At 40.0% G+C, this 22,924-nt stretch overlaps 1 protein-coding gene across 3 annotated transcripts in view; it reads left to right on the forward strand.

Moving 5' to 3' along the window:
* Positions 1–22,924, forward strand: part of LOC141520823 (coiled-coil domain-containing protein 33-like) — a 114,905-nt gene that overhangs the window by 20,564 nt on the left and 71,417 nt on the right. For all 3 annotated transcript variants that reach the window (XM_074232693.1, XM_074232694.1, XM_074232695.1), the window contains exon 4: positions 4,391–4,669. In XM_074232693.1, coding sequence (XP_074088794.1) covers positions 4,391–4,669 — 279 coding nt within the window. The remainder of the gene's footprint in view (positions 1–4,390; positions 4,670–22,924) is intronic.

The raw sequence follows: 22,924 nt of genomic DNA on the forward strand, positions 1-22,924 counted from the left end.
ATTCTTAGTTAGAAATGGGTTATATCAAATGCCCAGTTGTCCAGTCCTCATGAAGGATTATCACTCATTAAGCTAGATGACTCAGTGGATAGAGCATTAGTCCTAGAGTCAAGAATATCTTAATTTCAAATTCAGTCTCAGATACTTACTAGGTGTGTGAACCTGGGCAAAACATTCAACCTCTATTTGAATGCAGCTAGATGGCTCAGTGATGGCCTAAAATCAATAAGACCTGAGTTCAAATCCAGCCTCAGACACTCACTATCTGACCCTAAGTCACTGAACTTCTGTTTGCCTTAAGGGAGAAGGAAAAAGGCAAAAAAATTCAGTATCTTTACCAAGAAAACAGCAAACAGGGTCACAAAGAATCAGATAAGACTGATGAACTGAACAACCAAAAAAGCATGGAAGAAATTTGAGGGGTCATCTAGTCAAATACCCTCATTTTACAGAGGGGGAAACTAAAGCAGAGCAAGTTACGTGATTTATCCAATGGAATCTCTTCATTAGTAATTTCCAAGGTGACAACCTTTGAGTCCTCTGACCCCAGAAATAATGCTTTTTTCTCAGTAAGACACTGTCTTCTAGGTGACTTAGTCAAAATCACAAAGAGAAGGGTCATAAATGGACTTGGAAACCAAGTTTTTCTTCTCATTCCAGACCTTTTCCACTATCACTGGCTTCCTGTCTTATTTTTCTGCCAAAGATGATCTGGGGTCCTAGCCACTGAACTAAACCTTAGAATAGGATCATAATAGATCCATTCATAGAACTGAAGGGGAACTTGGAAGGCCCCTAACCCAAACTCTTAATTTTTATAGATGAGGGAACAGAATCAGAGAGGTTAAACTTTTCAAAGTCATCTGGTGAAGTAAGTGACAGCCACAGAACTAGAAGGCATATTTTTCAGTTTCCACTTTCATAAAATTTCTACCACAATTTTATTCTCTCAGTCCTTAGGCTATGCTGTTGCCATATCCCTATGTCTTAACCCAACTAGACTACTTCTCAGCCAGATGCCAATAGAAGAAGGAATTCTTTTCCCCCAAGGAGGAAATACCCCAAAGAATAAACTTACAACTGAATCTATATGCAGATGTGATGGGAAGGGGAGTGCTATCATAGAGGTTCCCTTTGGGATTCATGTTCTTGACCCTGCTACCAAGAGCTGTGCTGGGAGCTCAGGAGCCTCCTGTGTTGATCTCATTACTTCCACTTCCTCCCATAACCTGATTAGGTTGAAGTCTATGAAACCCAGGGCTCAAATCTAGGGGACTGGGGGGAAGGGAAACTAGCTTACTGCCTGGAAATGAAGATAAATTGCATTAGGGGCAAGATCAGCATCTTGTTCCTGCCCCAAAGGCTGCTGAGCCAATGGGGAATTGGTTAGGTTGACTATACCAGAGCTGCCCAACTTGACTGGCTAAATTAATCTATTCATTCAGCAAATATTTAACAAACACCATCTTTCCATGTCAAGCTTCTTTGTGATACAGACAGTCCTCTAAATAACTAATAAATAATTTTGACTTAGGGAAAGGAAACTAGGCCATGTAAAAGTGTTAGAGAAGTGAATTTTATAATGTAAAAGCTAGAAGGAACCTTGGATATCATCTGGGCCAGTGGTTCTTTACCATTGTCTTGTTTCATGGACTGAACCTTTGAGCAGTCTGGGCAAGCCTATGGACTCCTCAGAATGTTTTTAAATATATGAAATAAAATACATGTGGGATCATAATCATAAATGTTGGACATGGCTGTCAAAATATTTTAAAAACAATCCTGATGTAACCCAAGATTCTCATTTTACAGAGAAAGAAACTGAGGAATATTAGGGGAAGTGATTTGTTCAAGAACCCTCAGTAAGTTAATGCCAAAATCAGGATCCAAGTTTCTTAATTCTAATTACAGTGATTTTTTCACTGTACCAGATTTCCTCCTCAATAAATGAACACATGGCCAAGTCCTACAGTATGTACTACACATAGTTTCTACAATTGGGGAATTCACAGTGGGGAAAATTTCACTGTGGACTTGCAAGACAAGACTGATCTATACAGATTCTCCTTCAATACTATTTCATGACAACTGGATAACTGAACCACCTGATTTGTCCCATACCTAACTAAGAATCCCCTTTTCCCCACAGAAAAGCCTCAAGAGATAGGAAATCTTTCATGTTCTAAGGAATCAAATACCACATTTGCATTTGGAAGGATGCCCCTTAACTTCAGATCATTATAGCTAGTTCTACTTTTGGGGGTCAAGTCAATCTCATTTCCAGGTCAAACTTTGAAACAATTGAAGATAGTTGTCATGTCACTAATCAAGTCTTCTCTCTTTCAGATTAAATATTCTCATTTCCCTCAAATGAGACATTGTCTCCAGAGTTCACTCACTATTCTATTGGGCCCTCTCTGTAAGCTCTCTTAGCTTGTAGGAAGCAATTACGAGTTAGTGGGTCTTCAACTGAACTACAGAATTTTGGCATCATAACTAGCAGAGCAAGTGAGATCTAAGAGACCTTCCATACAATTTCCTTAATGATCATGATTTTTGTAGAAACAATTGCTTGCACTGTTAAGGAGAGATGATCCACAATGCATTGAACTAACATCTCACTGACCACGACATCTCAGCTAAAGAAACTGATCTGTTGGATTATTTCTTATTTGCTCCTCTAAGTTCCTCTACTCATAGGACTTGCTTATCAAGGGAAACTATAGGAATTGACATTTTCAGCTTAAGATGTACACGTTCCTTTCACTGAAATAATACTAATACATACTTTTTGTTTCTTTGTTTGTTTTTTTAGGTTTTAGCAAGGCAATGGGGTTAAGTGGCTTGCCCAAGGCCACACAGCTAGGTAATAAGTGTCTGAGGCTGGATTTGAACTCAGGTCCTCCTGACTCCAGGGCTGGTGTTCTATCCACTGCACCACCTAGGTGCCCCTAATACATACTTTTAAGGAAAAGGCAGTGATTCATTTGGCAGAAGTTTCTCTGAATCTTATCCTTTGGCAGAATTATTTGTGACTTCTCAGCAACAATATTTAACCATCTAAAAGAAGTATCTCCTCTTCTTCCTCCCCTTTTTCTTCTTCCTCTTCTCCTCCTCTTTCTCTTTCTCCTCCTCTTCTTCCTTTTTTCCTCTTCCTTCTCTTCCTCATTCTTCTCTTCTTTTCCTCCTCCTCCTTTCCCCCTCTTCAGTTAGAAGTAGAGAGAAAATAAATCTCAGAGCAATAGAAAGAACATTAATCTTTTTTTTGACCAACCAAATCACCCTGATAACAATGACAATACAGAGAAGAGGTTGTAATTCAGTATTTTTGTGGTAAATTATCTGAGTTTTTTCATTGAGAGATCTTACTGTATTTTATGATTAGGAATAGTTTTTTTTTTCCTTTGGTAACTGAATCATAATCAGGTTTGTTCAGTCATTTCAGTAGGAATTTGTGGTTTTCTTTTTTTTAGGGGTTTTTTGTTTGCTTTTTTGTTTGTTTTTTTTTACAAGGCAAATGGGGTTAATTGGCTTGCCCAAGGCCACACAGCTAGGTAATTATTAAGTGTCTGAGGCCGGATTTGAACTCAGGGACTCCTGACTCCAGGGCCGGTGCTCTATCCACTGCATCACCTAGCTGCCCCAATTTGTGGTTTTCTTGCTCAAAATGCTGGAGTGACTTGCCATTTCCTTGTCCAGATCATTTTACCTATGAGGAAACTGAGGCAAACAAGGTTCAGTGACTTGCTCAGGGTCACATAGCTAGGAAGTATATGAGCTCAGATTTGAACTCAGATCTTTCTGACTCCAAGCCTAGTGCTCTAGTCACTGAGCCACCTAGCTGTTCCAATGCATTCCATAATCATAAAGCAATTCTGTTGTTACTTACTTAGTTATTAAGTGCAAAGTTCTCTAAACTTTTCATATATAAATAAATGTTTAAAACAAAACACAGAAGCAGATTTGGTTCTATTTTCACTCCAAAATTCTATAGCCTGGCATAGGCAAATAAGCAACTATTACCTCCAAATATTGAAGTTGACTTTATTTCACAGTTGCTTTTTCAGAACCTTGGGTTAGACTTCTGGCCCAGACAAATGACGGGTCAAGGACCATTCTCCTTCCACTTACAATTACTACCTACTATGTCCCAGGCACAAGAACAATTGCTACTATAACTATAATGTTCTGCAGTTCACAAAACACTGTCTTCTCAAATACTCTGTGAAGGAAGTAGAACAAGTAGCCAAGCCTGGACTTAGCTGACTCCCAGGATCTTTTCACTTTACTCTGATGGTTGGGACAATCTTTTTAATCCTTTGTCCAGCCCATTTAGTCAAAAATCAGGTGCATTCCCCTTCCTAAATCTTCTCCTATCTTTATTTCCCAGAGGCCAGACAACTTTATAACACCCCACAATTGCATGGACGTTCCTGTCTTGAATCCTATATTCCTAGACACGGATCTTGGTACCATCCGTGGATCATGGGCCAAGGACTACATACTCTCTGAGCCAGGGTCAGTACCAGAGACTGGGCAAGAACCAGATCCAGTGGCAAAAACTCCAGAGACAGAGCTGATGACAGAGTTCTATCCGTTCTTCATGTACAAGAGGCTCTTTGGGCCCTCTGTAGAGCAAGCAAAACCTCAGGAATATTCTCAAGAAACTGTGAGTAGCTTTTTGCCTTCTGGAGAGAAATACCCTTACAGGAGCTGCCCCACCTTGGAATGGGAGGAGATAGGAAGAAAGGATTGGGAAGGGACAGCTCTTGAGTCAGTTTGCTATGTAGAAGTCTGGCAACTTGTTGGGACAACAAGTCCTGGTGTGCTCTGCAAGTAAATTCTACATATGAAAAATCTGGATTGGCACCAATGGGAGGGTGAGTGAAAGAGTGGGCAAGAGGAAATTCTTCACTTAGAGAAAAATGCTTCGTTTTGTAAAGGACTCACCACCAGACTTCTTTGCATGTCAGAATCCCCTGATATGTTTAAAATAGGACTCAATTTTTACATATGTGTTTTAAGTACAGTGCCTTCTCAGTCCAAAGAGTTAATGAAGCAAGGAATTCCTGATTCCTCTTCCCATCATATAAAATTGGAGTTCAGAGAGGAAAATGCTTTTCCTTGGGTTATGAGACATAGGTGCTGTCCTCAGGATGCTTTGTTGCTACCTAGGCTCTCTCTGACTTGAATTTTATAATCTAGAAGCATTGACATTTGATTTGGGCAAAGGTTCTATGACCTTGCAGGATCTCACCTACCCACTCCTTCCCTGATGTTCCTCAGTTAAATTCAATCTTAGTTCCATCAGCCTGCCTGTCTTCAGATAGCAACCTTGCCTAGTTTAAAGGAGATGATCTGACTCAGAGACAAGAAATAGCCTTGGGGACAGTCAGAGACACCCAAGTGCTCAAGTTTGAGAAGATCATCTCAACTTATTTATTGTCACCAATTTCCCTCCATTCTCCCTGGAATGAATCCCATGGAACTTCCTAACATCTTAGACATGATGGGAAAAAAATCTATACTATGGTCTATATTGATCATCCTTAAATAGTCCCCACTTTCTACTACTAGCCTTGAAATATCCCACTGAACCTTAAACAGTTTCCTTTTTCAAGGACCCACTAACCTACAGAATAGGCTGCATGACAACTGGCCATTCCCAGGGAACTTTCCAAGTTTCTTACTGGAAGAGACCCTAAATTCCAAAGACCCTCTTCCCCTGCCCTGGGAAATAAAGAATGAAACAATGGATTCCTAAATGTATAGACTCAGAGAATTGCAAAATTGATTGGTGTGGAAGGTAGTGTGGCATAATGGTTACCACTTTAGACTTAGTATCAGAAAGATGAAAATTAAAATTCTACCTCAATACTTACTAGTTCTGTAACTTTGGATGGATCTCTTAAACCCTACGTACCTCAGGCTACACTTTAAGATTTATAATATATTCTTAGGCACCTTAAGGCTCCTCCTCATCTTGAGGTAGCTCCCATTCCTAGATAACCATAAAAATTTTCTCCACATCACAGATCTTCTGCATATGATGCAATTTATTCTTAATCCCAGAGGGAGCAGAGGAGTAATCATACTTGTTAATCATCTTCAATTTAATTTGGTTTTAATTCAAAGAGCATAAAGTAGCTACTGTGCCCCAGGCAGAGCCAGCTTGGCACAGTAGAAAGTGGGTCAGTCTTGGAGCTAAGCCAGGTCTCAGGAATGGACTAAGCTGTGGCCATAGACACATCACCTTAATCTCTCAGTGCCCTCTGGACAATGCTCTAAGACTACAAGTTGCTTATCTGTATTGACAGAGATTTCTTCCTGATGAAACTATCATTCTAAACTCTCCCTCCACCAAAGTAAACAAGCATTGTTTTCAGTACTTGGGATAGCCTAAGACAAAAAATGAGAAGTGGTCTGTTGGCCCTTGATAATATGATAGATACCCTTTTTGTCTGGTTGGATTTGAAAGTGTGGCTCCTAGAATATGAAGTTTCCAACAACATAATCAATTTCTTCAATTAGGAAAAAAAAAAGAAAAACAAATAATTCAAAAGATTTATCCAGGAAGCCAAAAGACAAAAGGAGAGTTATTTATGATTAATGGAATGGATGAGTTTAGAGCAATTCGGATGCTTGGTTAATATTGGATATGAGAAAGAGGAATTTTGTTTTGTTCTGATGTGTTTGGGGAAGAAGTGAAGTCAATATCTGTGTTCCAATAGCAGAGGTAATCTTTACTCAGTGCCAGTCTTTGTACAATACTAATGGATTTGCTAGGACATGTTGGCTAAGGCATCTACCTAACATTCTCCCAAAATGGAGAAATGAGAATCTCTCCATTCAATATGACTCTGATGAAATGAAAAAGGAAATCTATTCCAGAAAGAAATATGACAAATAACTCTCTCACCATGGTACAGAAGAGTGGTTATTACAAATGGTGCAAAGACTTCATTCACTTGGTCTGATCAGCCCCAGTTGGACACACTGTAATTTGTCTCAAACACAGCAATGTCATTTTGGTGACCTTCAATAATGGACAAGAACCACATCTAAGAAAATCATCTAGCATACAAAATTTCCTTTTTTATAAAAGAAAATATTTTTAAAATATTTTTATAAAAATGTCAATATATTTGTAAACCAGAGAAATGGTATTAATTTAGATTTTAGCAATCTTTTTGACAATGTCTCTGATATTATTTCTTCTTATCAACAGAATAGAGATGAGGGCTGAATGATAATACATGTAGGTGGATTCACAACCAATGGAACCACCAGGGTTCAAAAGTTATCATTAATGGCTCCTTGTTAGTATGAACAGTCTCTACTGGAGGGCCCTTGGTATCTCTTATTAACCCTACATTAGTTAAGGTTTTTTAATCAATGATTTGTATAAGGTATAAGATGCATGCTGGCATTAATTGGCATTAATACTTATACACAGGGGTGGCTAGGTGGCACAGTGGATAAAGCACCGGCCCTGGAGTCAGGAGTACCTGAGTTCAAATCTGGCCTCAGATGCTTGATAATTCCCTAGCTGTGTGGCCCTGGGCAAGCCACTTAACCCCATTTGCCTTGCAAAAAAAACTAAAAAAAAAATATTTATACACAAAGTTGGGAAGGTTAAGTAACCTACTGAACAATAGAACAGGGGTCCACAAAGATCCTAGCAATCTAGGTCCCATCTTATAAAAATTCCACTTATAGGAACAAATATAAAATCTTAACCTCCTTGACCCGCCAAAATCAACTTGATAAATTCAAGTTAAAATAGAAATGACCAGACTGCATTTTGCCTAAAAAGATGTCAGGGGTGAGGGGATAGAAGAGTCAATGAGATAGAACGATATGTAAGTCGTATGATGTGATAGCCTAAAAAGCCAAAGCAAAATTAGGCAATATTAAAATATGTATAAAGTCTAATACTAGGAAGGTGAGAATGACCTTGTACTCTGTCCTGATAAGACCATATCTAAAGGAGTGCACTCACTTGCCAAGTATCACATTTTAGGAAGGAAATTAATGGAGTCTGTTCAGAGAAGGATGAAAGGGATAGGTAAGGTTCTGAGTTCATCCCACATGAAGAGAAGAAAAAACTTAGGGGAAACATCAAATCTGTACTATAATATTTGAGGAACTTTCAATGAAGAAAAATTGAAATCTGTTCTGCAAGAAAGAGGTTAGAAACTGCAAATAAGAACATTTAGAACTGATATAAGAAAAATTATACTGAGATAACCATTCAAAAGTTTTCACCAAGAGGTGCTAGGATTTCCCCTGCTTGGGGAACTTCAAGCAAAACTATAGCTCTAGCTTTTGGTTATATTGTAATGGGGATTCCTGTTAAGATACTCTCAAGTCCCTTTCAGCTTTGAAATTTGCAATTCTACAACTCTTCCCAGGTGCAGACTTCCATGTTCTTTTCTCCCTTTATGTTTTGAGCCAATCTCCTCCTTTCTTTTTTCTGACCTTGCTCTATTTATTCTTCTGTTCATGAAAAATTAGCTTCTATTTGGAAATCTTAAGGTCAGCAAGTTTCAAGTAAAGACAACTTTCTCCTTGAACATGTTTAGCCATACTAAACAGAATAAGCCTTCCTGGCTAAATATTACCTAGCCTGATTGGTGAACACTGCTAGAGAGAGAGAACATTTGAGGGAAAGCCATTTATTTTAAATTTTCACAAGCCCAGAGCCCCTCTCCCTGGGAAATTCAAGTCACTAACAGGTTCTATTGAGACTTGGTAAAAAGTTGTTATGTGTTGGAAAAAGAAATGGAGTTGAAGGGGCAGTGTAACAAAAGAAGGGAAGTTAATAAAAGGAAAAGAGAGGAAAGAGAAAGAGAAAGCAAAAGGCTCTTCATTGGAAAGAAAGTATGTTCTTGCTCTAGGATATGAGTTTTGTTCCCATGAAGAGTCTAGGTAGAAGAGACCATGCCCAATTTTTCCATAGCCCAGACACAAACACTGAATACATAATCCCAATGATCTGACCTCCTTAGAAAGTATCCAACCAGCTTTGTTTTCCATATGTTTGGTTGACATTGATTTTATTGTAGTTCTGTTGACCTCAATTTAATCATTTCATATTTCCTTACATTTTTCCCATGAAGCAAAGAAAGCACTCCTTCACATGTGGGTCCCTGGAAAATCTCCCTAGGTTTTAGATGCATTGCATAATCATGCATAGAAAACTCTGCCAGTTTGTTTACTTTTACCAGATAGCCAGAAGACACATTAGCTCAAAATATACTTCATTGACCATCAGAGCACATAAGCAAGAAAAGATAATCACACTATAGACACCAATGGTATACACCCTTTTGTAGGTTACCATATCACCAGAGGGGAGAATGTAGAGAAAAGTGATGAAAAAGGAAACACATTTGAAGGGCAGACATGTTGGATATGTTTCACCAATGAATATATGTACGAGATCATGGCAGAAACCCATATGGTTTAAGTGCATACCTAGAAAATATATATGTCTAGATATGTATAATCAGGATATACATAATCTGGGTAATTCACCTCTCCAAGGCTATAAAACTGAAGGTCATCTGGAGTCATCTACCCTGATGGAAATCTCATCTCCTCACTGTCACAGTATCTCTTCTGGATATATCGGCTGGTCTTTTCTGAATGTCTCTGTTGGTCTCATGGTTGTTGAGTTGACTTCAATTGCCATCTGTTAAAAGACAATGACTGGAAAGCCTCTTCCTGACAAACTAGTCACTCTTAGTGAACAACTGAGGCTATGATCTAGGATACTCAGTTGGGAAAATAAAAATAGACAGCAGAATGCTCCTGGCTCACATTAAACCTATTTTCTTTTATATAGCCTTTGTTTGGTACTGATTCAAGGTCTATAATCTCAGCTAATTATCTGACAGATTGAGAAAACTCCTTTTAATTTCCACTTAGTTTCTGATTATGAACCTGTATCCCCAAGCCCATTTCAGTGATTCTGCTCCCACGACCACCACCACCACCACCATCACTACCACCACCATCACTACCACCACCACTAAAAAGAGAAGCCCATAGGAATTTTTGAAGGCTATCTACCTAACATAAACAGAACCTCTTTGATTAGCATTCGAATGAATATATGTGCATTAAATATACATATGTGACACATATGTGACACACACATACATATATATGTTTCAACAACACTGCCCCTTGAATTTTACTTTCTGACAGCCTACTTAAAACCTTGTCTCTCTAATATTGTTGTTGGCTTTTTAGTCATAATTATATATATTTTATGAGCTTTGAAATCTATTCTTGATAACTTTGAAAACCACTTTTTCTTTACAAATCAAACATGATGTTGTGTCCTGGCTTTTTAGATGGTAAATTGAATATAGGAAAGAAAGATTGAGTCCATAAACCAGGGTACCTAGAAATTGTGGCAGCAGCAGAGAGGGAAATATGTGATAAGTCTTTGGGTGTGGCAAGTCTCTTAAGCCAAGGGAGCTAAGCAGGTAAAGAGACAAGATGCCCAGGGCCTCAGTATCTCATACTCAGATCAACCAAGGTTTAGAAAGAATTTTAAATTGGATTTATTGCTCGTTGGGGGGGGGGCGTCAATATTCATCACTCTACCACACTTCCTCCAGTAAACCAGGAAGGACTATGATGCTAATGCTGTCAAACTTTCCAGTCTGCTAAATTGTTCTGCTTGAAGAATTTTTGCCTCTCACTCCCTCACAGATCCCAATTCCTCTTGTTGAGCTAATGAGAATTAGTGGCCACAGAACTTGGAGTCTGGAGACATAAAAGAACAACTCTGACACTTAACAGTATTATATAAAGCAAGTTACCTATTCTCAAAGTTGTGAGGGAGGGCTTTGTAAACAGGTTGGATTGCTATATACGCATGAGTTGATATTAATAAATAGATTAGATGCTTCAGACTTCCCCTGTTGTATGGAAGAATGTTCACATCCAAGTTAGTAAGGGCTTAAAATATGGAACAAGATAACGAGGACTAGCGATATAAAGCCAGATGACAAAACAACTGAATGTGGTCTTGTAGCAGCAGAACATGGTAATATGTTGCTATTGCCATGTTGATATGGCAACAGAACATAGGCATGTAGCAACAGGACAACGTGTTATCTCAGTAGGATGCCATGATGGAACAATAGAACAGGAGCTTTATAGCCATGGATCATGGAACCCTAACAATAGCATAAGGTAGTATAGCAACCACACAAAACAAAAACAAATCTGATCCCCTTCCCCCCAGTCCCAGTCTTTCAGTCTATGAGCTATAGATGATCAGCCCATAACTAGAGTAAATCTGGCCATGTTCAGTCTTGAAATATGCTCCCCAGGGCCCAAGAAACAATTTTCCCTTTGATTCCCTCTAGAGTCTTGTTCAGCTTAATAGGAAATAAGGAATTTTCTTTGGAATAGTACATTCTTCAAGCAATGGTAATGTCCTGGGGGTAGGGTAGTCATAGGGGTCGAGTCCCCTAAGGAGATTCTTGAGACTTATGTTAGTGAAATAGAGTAAAGCAGACAGTCCTGCTCCATGGAATCCTTGATCTATGACCTAGCCCCCCACCACCACCCATACCCCAGCTTAAGGATTCAGAGCTCTATTCTAACTATGTTTGTTATGGAAAAACCAATCATCTCCCTCAGACTATTTCTTAGAGCAATCCCTTTTTCCTCATCAAGGAAATGGGAGATAGCATGCTCGTGACATCTAAGAAATTGTATGAGCAAAGCTGTTGCTGCCATTTTGTTTCTGTTGTTCTTGGTGGTAGTGTTAGTGGTGCTGTTGTAACTAATGCTACCGTGTTGTTGTTGTTATTGGGTTTTTGTTTGTCTTTTTAGTTTTTGCCAGGCAATGGGGTTAAGTGGCTTGCCCAAGGCCATTCAGCTGGGTAATTACTGTCTGAGGCCGGATTTGAACAGGGTCGGTGCTCTATCCACTGAGCCACCTAACCACCCCCAATTTTATTGTTATTGATGCTGCTACTTATGTTGTTGCTGTATATTGTCACTATTGATGTTGCTTTGTCACTGTATTGCTGTTGCTGCTGACTGTTGCTGATGCTACTATTATTGTGTTATTGTTGCCATTGGTACTATTTGGTTATTGCTGCTGCTGTTGCTACTGCTACTGTATAATTGCCACTATTGTACTTTGTCATTGTTATGCCGCTGTTACTGCTATTGTATTGTTGTTGTTGCTGTTGTGTTGCTGTTGCTACAACTGTTATTGCTGTTGTGTTGCTGTTTCTATTGTTGTTGTTGTTGTTGCTATTGCCACTTCTGTGTGATTGTTACTGTTGTGTTACTGCTATCACTACTGCCATTGTTGTTGCTGGTACTGCTAGTGTTACTGTTGTGTTGTTGATTCTAATGTTCCTGTTGTTCTTGGTATTATTGCTGTTGCTGCTGCTAATGCTGTTGTTGTTGCTGGTGGTGCTGTTGTTGTATTTCTATTGTCATTGTTGCTGTTGCTGTTTTTTCATTGTTGCATTGTTACTGCTGTTGTATTGCTATTGCTGCTGTTATGTTTTTGCTAATCGCTGTTGCTGGCATGGCTGTTTCTGTTTCTGTTGTTGCTGCTGTCATTACTGTATTATTGTTGCTGTTGTTACTTTTAGGGTTGTGTTGTTGTCACTGAATGGTTGTTGCTGTTGTGTTGCTGCTTTGTGTTTTTGCTGTTGCATTTGATTAGCACTGCAATTGCTACTGTTGTTTTTGTTGCTCTTGTGGTTCTCCTTGCTTCTCTTACTGTTGCTGCTGATGCTGGTGGCTGCTACTGCTGTTGTTATGTGGTTATTGCTGCTATTGTGTTGAATTGTCATTGCAGTACTGCTGTTGTTATGTTGCTATTGCTGCTATTGTGTTGAATTGTCATTGCAGTACTGCTGTTGTTATGTGGCTATTGCTGCTATTGTGTTGAATTGTCATTGCAGTACTGCTGTTGTTATGTGGTTATTGCTGCTATTGTGTTGAATTGTCATTGCAGTACTGCTGTTGTTATGTGGCTATTGCTGCTATTGTGTTGAATTGTCATTGCAGTACTGCTGTTGTTATGTGGTTATTGCTGCTATTGTGTTGAATTGTCATTGCAGTACTGCTGTTGTTATGTTGCTATTGCTGCTATTGTGTTGAACTGTCACTGAAGCTTTTACTGTTGTGTTTCTGTTGCTGTTGCACAATCATTGTTGTTAGCTTGGTTGCTGATGGGGTAAGAGTATCGGACCTGGAGTCAGGAAGACCTTGCCTTAGAATCCTATCTCAGATGCTTAGTAGCTGTGGGATCTTGAGTCGATCCTGTAACTTTTCTTTTCAGATTTTAGAGTTAACAAGCATTCCTGAAGCACCAATTATGGACCTTGGTTTTCCCATCCATAAAATGGAACTAGCGATAGCACTTCTCTCCCATAGTTGTTAAGAATAAAATGAGGTCACATAGGCGCAGTGCTTTGCCAACTTTAAAGAGCTATATTCATGCCAGCTTCCATTATTATTCTTCTTAACATCAGAGCATTCCCAAGCCCTCTCTCAATTTCTTTATGACATTCACCTAATTCTTCACAAGATGCTCTCTGTTTGATGCATTCTCTCCCATCTCCATCTTGTGAATCTGCCGCTCAAGGCTTCTTCGGGTCTCTTTAAGTTCAGTGCTGCTGAAACAGAGAACAAAACATCTGTTCTGAGTTGTGTATCAAAGATAAATAATAACCACAACAAATAGCATTTATGTAAAACAAGATTTTAGAGCTATTTTCCTGTATGATCCTCACAACTCTATTTTTATTATCCTTATGTTACAGATGAGGAAACTAAGGCAGAGGTTAAGTGATTAGTTCAGGGTCACACAGCTAGGAAGTGTCTGAGACCAAATTCAAATTCACTTCTTCCCAGTTGCAAGTCTAGCATTACTATTCCTGGCTGCCCACGTGACTGTCTTTGCAATTTACTTCCCTCCATCAAACCTCTATTGAGCCCTTACTGAATATCCAATCTAAAGCTGGTTGCTAGAGGAGGGGAAGCTTGAGGAGGGTTAATCAGGAAAAAGTTTCATTGCCTGGGGAGGAACTGGGGTTTCAGCTGAGACTACCTCTATTCAATCATTTTATATCAAGTACTCCTGTGGGCTCAGCCCCTATACTTCAGGAGAGACCAAAGAGCAAGAACCAGAGTTCTAACCTCAGTGGGTTCCCAGACTGGTTGGGGAGACAAGATTTTCATCTCAAAGATGAGAATAATGCTGAATAGGATGTGATCAGCAGAATGTATGGGTAAGACAGTAAGCCCTACAGACAGCCCGGAAGAGAGATCTGTGTCAGATAAATTTGTAGCTCGTTGAACAACTATAATGGATCAATGACTTCCTGGAGGAATACCTTATCCCTGTGGTATTCGGTGTTTTTTTTTATTATCAATGACATGAATGAAGACATAGAAGGCAATCATCAAATTTTCAGATGATAAAAATGAGGAAGAGTTAATACATTAGAAGGCAGAGTAAAGATCCAAAAAGATCAGACAGGCTGGAACGATGTATCAAGCTAACAAGATGAAATCCAAATGGAATAAAGAGGCCTAAAAGACATTTTCAGAGCCAGGAGGTGGGCCTGTCATGTAGTGATCATGAGAGACAACAGATGGCCAGCCCACATGGTACCATGGTACTCTGAACAAGATGGAGACTTCCTGTTCATTCAGTATGACTTACAGGAAAGCAGAACCAAGAATCACCAACTGAAAGCCCTAGAGAAGTGATGATCTGTTCACGGGGGGCACTCCCAGGCCTGGGTAAGCAATAATCAAAGAAGAATTGACATCTTGTATGAAGATTCTAAGAGCTGAAGGCACAAACCCAGGATAAGTGACACGCAGCTTAGCAACAGTTCGTGTGGAGGGGAAAAAAGACCTGGGGTTTTAATTGACCACAAGCCGAGTCAATAGTGCACAATGACTTCTATCTCTTCTCCCCCCCTTTTCCTCTTTTACCTTCATTCTTACCTTCTCTCACCCTTTCACTTTTACTCCTTTCCTCTGCCTTGTTCATTACTCTTCTACCCTCCCCATCTTCCTTTTTCTCTCCCTCTCCCTCTATCACTTTGTCCTTATTCTAGTCTCATTTCTTATCAGTTCATCCCTTTCTTCCTCTTCCTTCTGTTATCCCTTTTCTTCCCTTATGTCATCGATTCTCTTTTTATTCAGCTTTCTTTCCAATTTGCCCTCATTCTCCCTTCATATTTCCATCCCATTCCTTTATCTTTACCTTTCCTCTAAATTTCCCTCTTTATCTTCTTCAAGTCTATTTTTCCTTACCTCTGCTTTCTTCTCTCTCCTTACATACTTTTTCTATCTTCCTTTCCTCTCCTTTTCTTATACTTCTCTTTTCTTGTCTCTCCTTTCATATCTCTCTCTCTCTCTCTCTCTCTCTCTCTCTCTCTCTCTCTCTCTCTCTCCTCTCCCTCTCCTCTCCCTCCTTTCCTTTTTAGAGAACCCTCTTCCCTATACCCTTTGGGCCCTCCTGCTTTCATCCCTCCCTCTTCCCTCCCTTCCATACCCTTCTTTTATCTCTGCCCTTCTTCTGTATTTTCCCCAAACAAATTTGTGGGAAACCAGAGGACTCTTACCAGGAGATGAATAATTGACAAGGAATGTTTAAAGATTCAGTGGAATTTTTTCAACCTTGCCAGGCTTGAATAACTCATTTCTTTCTTCCTTTTTTTTTTTAAGAAATCTCCCTCCTCACTGGCCCCCAACTCAGTCCAGATTCTTTGTCTCCCTCCCTTGCATGATCTGTGGATCCTCTTGGGATTCCCAGAATATAACACATTTCTCTGAAGATAGCAACCCTCCTCTGTGTTCCTACTCCCCTCTACAACTAACCACATCCCAAAGGAAGATGAAATAGGCACCCTTCATCTTTAGTGAGGTAAGAAATAGTATCAGTCTCATCTCAAAGGTAGTTCAGAGATGAATGACTATTTACAAGAGGTCACACAGGGAGGAGAACTTAGTGATCTGATTTCTTGATCCACCATCTCTTTCCTAGTTTTGATCACCACAAGATTCAATAATTATTAAACCATCCCAGCATGGAATGGTTGAAGTCATTCAGAAATTAAAAGCGTGGTAAAATGGTCAGGTTCTAGATTGGAAAACAGGAGAATTAAATTTCAGTTTTAATTGTGCTACAAATTTGTTTGCAATAATCTCTCTGGGCCTCAATTTCCTCATTTTTGCAATGAGAATATAATGAGGTTCTCTCTTCCAAGTAGCCAGAAAAATGTAAGATCTGACTATAATGAATAGGGATCCCTCTTCAGCCCTGGACAAGTGTTTTCCAGAGCCTGCTTCATGTATGCTAAGTTGGCTCTCAAGTTGGTCAGTATTTCCTGTCCACCCCCCTCTTCCCTTTATATTCCTCTCTCCTTTAACTCCTAGAAAACCTTTCAGGCTCCTTATAGTCAGTCTCTCTCTCTCTCTCTCTCTCTCTCTCTCTCTCTCTCTCTTTCTCTCTTCCTCCCTCCCCCCCACAGGCAATCACTTCCACTCCAGACAGATTCTCGATTCTCTCTCTTTCTCTTTTCTGTCTTTCTGTCTCTTTGTCTCCGTCTCTGTCTGTCTAGTCTGTCTCCATTTCTCTCTCATTATGTTCCTGGAGTTTTTTCAAGTTCTATCCTCCTCGATTCTCATAATCTTCCTTCTTAAAGGCTCAGCTGAAGTCTCATCCCCTCCAAGAAGCTTTCCTTGACCAGACCACCCTAAAATGAAACCTTTTTCAAATAACAGTTTCCAGTCTCCTTGATAGCAACCAGCCTAGGACTGTGGGTATTCAGTAGGTACTCAATAAAGACTTGTTGAAGTGTACCAAATTGCAATTCCAGGCATGTTTGCAGCTACCTTAGTGCCATCTAGTGGCAGATCATCAATCTTCCCACATACTATTTCATCAATTCTCTCTCCTTGGTTACCATTTTTACAGATGGAAAAATGGAGGCCTAAGGGGAAAAAGAGGCTGGTCCAAGGTCACAAGGTCATTGTCTTCCCCCAACAGATACCCATGAGAAAACCTAGCAAGTCCTAGAGGGAGTACTGTCAGTAATAGGAACTGACATTTAGTGGATAGAGCCCTACCTAGGTACTGAGTCTCTTCTTGGAAAAAATAAATAGAAGCAGGAGGAGGGAGAAAGGAAGGGTAGGAGGGAAGGAGAGAATGAGGGAGGGAGGGAGGAAAGGAATTAGGAAAGGATGGAAGAAGACAGAGACAGAGCAGGAAAGACTCCTAAGATCATCTTGCCTCACAACAAAAGCCTCCTAGATAGTTTCCCTACCTCCAGCCTCTTCACCAACCACCATTCTTAGGCTCCTGAAAAGTACTTTCTTGTTATTCCTCTGCTTAATAAGAGCCCTTAGGAGTCTCCTCCTGGCTCCAGTATAAACATTTCAAATCTTTTGTCTGGGGCGGGTATTCACTACCCTCCACAGTTGAATTTACTCAACTTTTTCTTCATTTTTGACCAGTACATTTGCCTTGAGCTAGTCAGACCTTTCAGCACTCTGTCCCTCTGCACAGATAGCCAATTCAAGCTTTTGTCCATTTACTCATGGTATTCTGTTTTGAAAACTTTTCTTTATTAAACCCTCATCTCCAAGTCCTAGCCACCCTTTAGATCCCAACTCAAGTCTTGCTTCCTCCAAGGAGGCTTCTCTAACCATTCCCACCTTCATTGACTTCTCATTTTTCTGACTACCTCGGGCCCATAGAATCCAAGCGTTACCCTTGTTATTCACTTGCTATTCACAAACTTGTTTTGAGTTTTTCTCTGTCCTGTAATGAGTCTTTGAGCCTTATCACTCACTTGGATGTTAAATTGTTCAAGGTCAGTGGCTCCTGTTTCCTCTAGACCAAATGGGTTTGAACTATAGGGAGGGATCAGTAAATGTTTGTAGAATGCATGAGAAAAATTCCAATAGCCATACACATCCCTTAGATATCTACCCCATGAAGTTACCAAGTCAACACCTTCACTGGTTTGAAAGATACTTAAAGACCAGGAAGGAGAGATGGAGGGGAAAGTCCAAAAATTCTAGTCTGAGAAAATTCTAGACTAGGTGTCAGATGATCTCAGTTCAAATTCTGACTCTATTTAGCTACTCACTACCTTTGTGACCTTGACCAGAGTCATTTCCTTCCCCTGGGCCTTAGTTTCCACATTTGTAATATGATGGGATTATACTAAACAGTATCCAAGGTGCCTTCCAGCTCTTAATCTTTGATCCTTTGTGTAGAGAAAGGTCTTGGAAGGGAGAGGCAGAAATGAATTCCTACAATCCCTGTGGTATTCTCCCAAAGAGATGATGCTATGCCCATAGTGGAAAACTCAAGGGACTGCTAGAGTCACTCACCCAGGATGGAATCCACTCTCTCACAAGGCCTTTGCCCCCCTTTCCTTCTCTGTAATAGATACAATAGCCTTCAGAGTCTATGTTAAGCTGAGTCTCCGGTGGCCCATTCTCCCCCTGCATCCATCACCCAAGACTAAAGAGATTAATAAAAGACTCCCATAAATCATCAGCTATGAGCACATGAGATATTTACAGCCCCGCTTCACTTTGCAAAGAGATTAAGTGTTTTCCAATTTATTTTCACTGCTGTACCAGGAGACCCATAGGCGTCTTCAGGGGGACTGTGCACTCCCCTGAGTCTAAGTCTATGGGCTAGTCAAGGGCTAGGACTGAGAGATGTCCATGGTTCAGAATGACTCCCAGGATTTCCATCATTGATGGGATCAGGTTTGAAATATAATAAATTCAGAGGAGGAAGCAGGAAAGTTGAAATGGATGGAGTTGGGGGAGAGTGCAGGGTAGAGGAGGGAGTGCAATTAAATCCAGGAACTACAAGGTCTAAGGAGAGACAGGTAAACACTAGACTTTAGAGTTCAGACTGTAAGAGTTTCTTGTGAATGGACATAGAAAGAAACAGAATTATTGACTTGGACTTAGATCATTTTTTAACCTGTCTTTGCAGCCCTCCAAGACCAGCCAGCTTGGCCCTCTGACTCTTTCTCCTGACTTCTTCTGAGTCCCTGCAGCTGCAGAGTCACTCTCATTGGCCTCTGGCCAAACCAAAATACTGAAGTCATTAGATAGACTGAGGTGACCTTTCATGGCAGTCCAACCAATTCAAGTCAACTTCCAACTTTCTTCCTTTTGTTGTACAGTATAGAGAGGCAGATGGTCATAAGATCTCTAGAGTGAGATGTAGAATAAACCTTAGAGGTCTGCTAATTGGACCCTTCCATTTTAGAAATGAGAAACTAAGGCTTAGGTATGTTAAGTGACTGACCCAAGGTCACATGAGTAAATGTAGGAGAAACAGGATTAGAACCCGGGCCTTCTCACACTACCCCCCTGCTCTTTGTCTTGTCCTCATCATGGACCAGAGGCAGGATCAGGTGCTTCAGGAGCAGGGAACCAGGAGTCAGGATTCCCTTAGTGAAGAATGACAATGTTAATAGCTACCACTTATATAGTGCTTACTGCATGTATTAAAGACTTTATAAACATTTTCTCATTTCATCTTCACAACAACCCAGAGAGGGAGGTGCTGTTATTATCCCCATTTACAGTTAGGAAACTGAGGCAGACAGAGTTAAGTGATTTGCCCAAGATGATGCAATAAGAGTTTGAGGCTAAATTTGAAGTCAAGTCTTCCTGACTCCAGGTCCATTCCTGCACTCACTGTGCCATCTAGTTGCCCCCATATGTTTATCAGGTGCCTACTAGTCATCAGACATCAGACATTAGGCTCTAGGGACATACACACACACACACACACAATAAATGTCTATTTCCAAGTATCTTACATACTATTAGATTTATATGTGTATTTCTTCTCTGAAGCAGCATGGTATGTTGAAAAAATCAGTATTTCAAGAATCCAAAGACCTAGGTTCAAGTCATCCCAGCTTGGCCTCTAACTTGCCATGTGATGTTGGACAAGTCATTGAATTCTCTTGAGTCTCAGTTCTTCATCTCTATAATGAGGCAATTGGATGAGCACCAGCGTAGCCTTAAGGTCCCCTCCAGCTCCAATATTTTGGGGTTCCCATGGAACCAGGCTCATAGAGTGCCCTAAACAGAATTCTCAAATGGAGGTAAAAAAAATTCATAGAAGGTCTTCTCTGAATACCTAATGTGCTCATGTACCAAAGGGGGAAGGGAGATGGCTAAACAGAATAGTCCTTCCTTGTGAGAACCCATGATCTCATTGAGGAGTTAAGACTATACACAAGAAATAAGTGAAAAATTAGGGTTTTACACAAATGAATGAACAAACAAATGGATGGGTGAATGGATGAATAAGTGAATATCTACTCTTCCTTGGGCAGTGAGATGGGTAGTGGATAGGACTGAGGGAGTAATATAGTGTAATAATGTGGAGGTATAGAAATGCAAAAGGAATGTTCAAGAGAAAGATCACTAAAGATTAGAACAATCAAGGAAAGCTTCCTTGGGCCTTTAATGATGCCCAGGATTGGGAAAGAATGGAGCCCACCTGGAAGAGTAGAAATGAAACTGGAAGTGACCAGCTTTATCCTATCCAGTCTGTTGTTAGGTGGAATCTCTTATCAACCTCTCCAGCTGTGGTGAAACTCAGTCTTGGTAACTTATTCTTAACAAAACCATTCTCATATCTCCATGATCTATCCCCATTTGTTTCTCATGGGCCTCTCTGGCTACGCTTTAATTATTCTGGGATCAGATGTCTATACCCATTAAGATTGATTGACTTTAGGATTTGAGTTCTTTTAATACATTGCTCCCTAATCTTGAAAAATTCCATTTTAATCCTAACTAAAGGGGTAGCTAGGTGGTGCAGTGAATAGAGCACCGGCCTTGGAGTCAGGAGTACCTGGGTTCAAATCTGACCTCAGACACTTAATAATTACCTAGCTGTGTGGCCTTGGGCAAGCCACTTAACCCCATTGCCTTGGGGAAAAAAAATCTAAAAAAAAATCTTAATCCTAACTAAAACTAAGGAGAGAAGAGCTTTGTCCATCCCCAAAGCTGGAGGAAATCAGAGCAACAACCAGAGAGTCAATGGTGACTACAAATCTCAGATTATATTTGGATAAGACCTTTCAGAAAACTCAGATTTTGGAAAGCTTTACTGCAGGTCCCTTCCTACCAGGGGCAGGACAGTGTAGGGAAAAAGATTATTGGTTTGGGAATCAGATAAGCAATGTGCTGTGGTTATCTATGTGTTGGTTTTCTCTCCCTATAATTTCCATGAGGGCAAGGATCATCTCTTATTTTTCAGTAAATGAGCAATAAATATTAAGAAACAAATGGAGGAATGAACAGATGAATGAAGGGATAGCTGGATGGGTGGGTGGATAAATAACTAGTCTCCCTTGATGGGCAGTGGCCACAATCAAACACAGAATTCAGAGACATAAAAAAGCAGAATATTTTGCTGTTCTGATTTGCACTTCCTCAGTCACTTTGCTAGAAGTTTCTAATTACCCATTCTAGTGTTACATAATACTTACTTGCAACATATCATTTAGATTCACTCTTTCTAAGATATCAGTATAAGTTAAGATTTTTGAAACCCATATTTTTAAAAATCTTAACTTATACTGATATCTTACTTTTATATGAGCTTCTGTCTCTCCCCAAAGCTATCTAAATGAAGAATGAGTTGCTATCTTCTGATTCTTCTCTTCTAAGTTAACCAGAGGGTCATCCCTTGGATAAGGATAGGGGTAGGAATAGGGAATAAACATTGTAGTTCATTATGGAGAATACTTGGGTAAGAAAACTTCCTCTAGAAATGCAGGTCAACATCCAATGCAACTTACAGTCTTTAAAAATTTGACTGACTTGCCCCAGGATCACACAACCAATATGTGCCACTATATGCAATAGAAATAAATTAGCAAAATTTAACACAGCAATCAAGTGATAAATTAGAGACAATATTCTATAGCCATAGTCTCCTGACTCTGGGAAGGGGAGGGTGAGCCATCATCATATCTCTTCCTCAGGGATAAGTTTTGTCATCAGAATTACACAGAATTTAGTTCCAGCTTTCTCTGCTCACTGCTTGTCATGTCATATTCTTGTATATTGTTTTTCCTATTGTACTTTCTTCACTCAACATCAGTTCTAATAAATCATCCCATGATTCTTTGAATTCCCATTGGCCATTTCTAATGGCACATTAATATCCCATTCTACTTTATGATTGCCATCTCTTAAAATCCTATTCTGTTCCTTGCTAGCTGCTAGCTATGGACACACCTGGGTTTGTATTATGCCTTCTCTAAGCTATCACCTCTAGCCTGGGCCTGAAGCAGGTATTCTTCTATCCTGAAGTAGAGCCATCATTCCCCTCCTCCTGCCCTACAGACTTGCTTCCTAGGAGCTCCTCCTTCCCAGTGATGAATATTGTCATTCCTTTTTCAAGTACTGCTTATGAATCTTTTCTTTCCTCCTCTTTCTGGCTATTTTCTAACCTTTGATTCTCTGCTTACTCCCACCCTAGGGAGTCTCTTCCTCCCTGACTACAAGTGTCTTCATAGGAACCCCATGGTGGTTGGAGACATTTAACCCAGAGTGAATTTGAGATGTCCCCTTATCCTCTCTGTTCTTTTCTGCTGCCCAGAAAGGCCAGTGGGGTCTGAGGATCCAGGTGCTCAGACCTCTAATGTTCTTTCTCTCTCAGGACATATCCCCTAAGAATCTTTCTTGTTAGATAGGTAAGAGATTACAAGTACATAATGGCAAATGCATTAGGAGACATACTCATTGTCTCCAGTTGTTAAAATGTACTGTACTCCTTTACTATAAATAGGGGTATTGTTGTGGATATGGGGAATGATTACAGAGAGAGAGAGAGAGAGAG

The sequence above is a fragment of the Macrotis lagotis genome, chromosome 4 (assembly GCF_037893015.1).
Source record: "Macrotis lagotis isolate mMagLag1 chromosome 4, bilby.v1.9.chrom.fasta, whole genome shotgun sequence".
Classification (NCBI taxonomy): domain Eukaryota; kingdom Metazoa; phylum Chordata; class Mammalia; order Peramelemorphia; family Peramelidae; genus Macrotis; species Macrotis lagotis.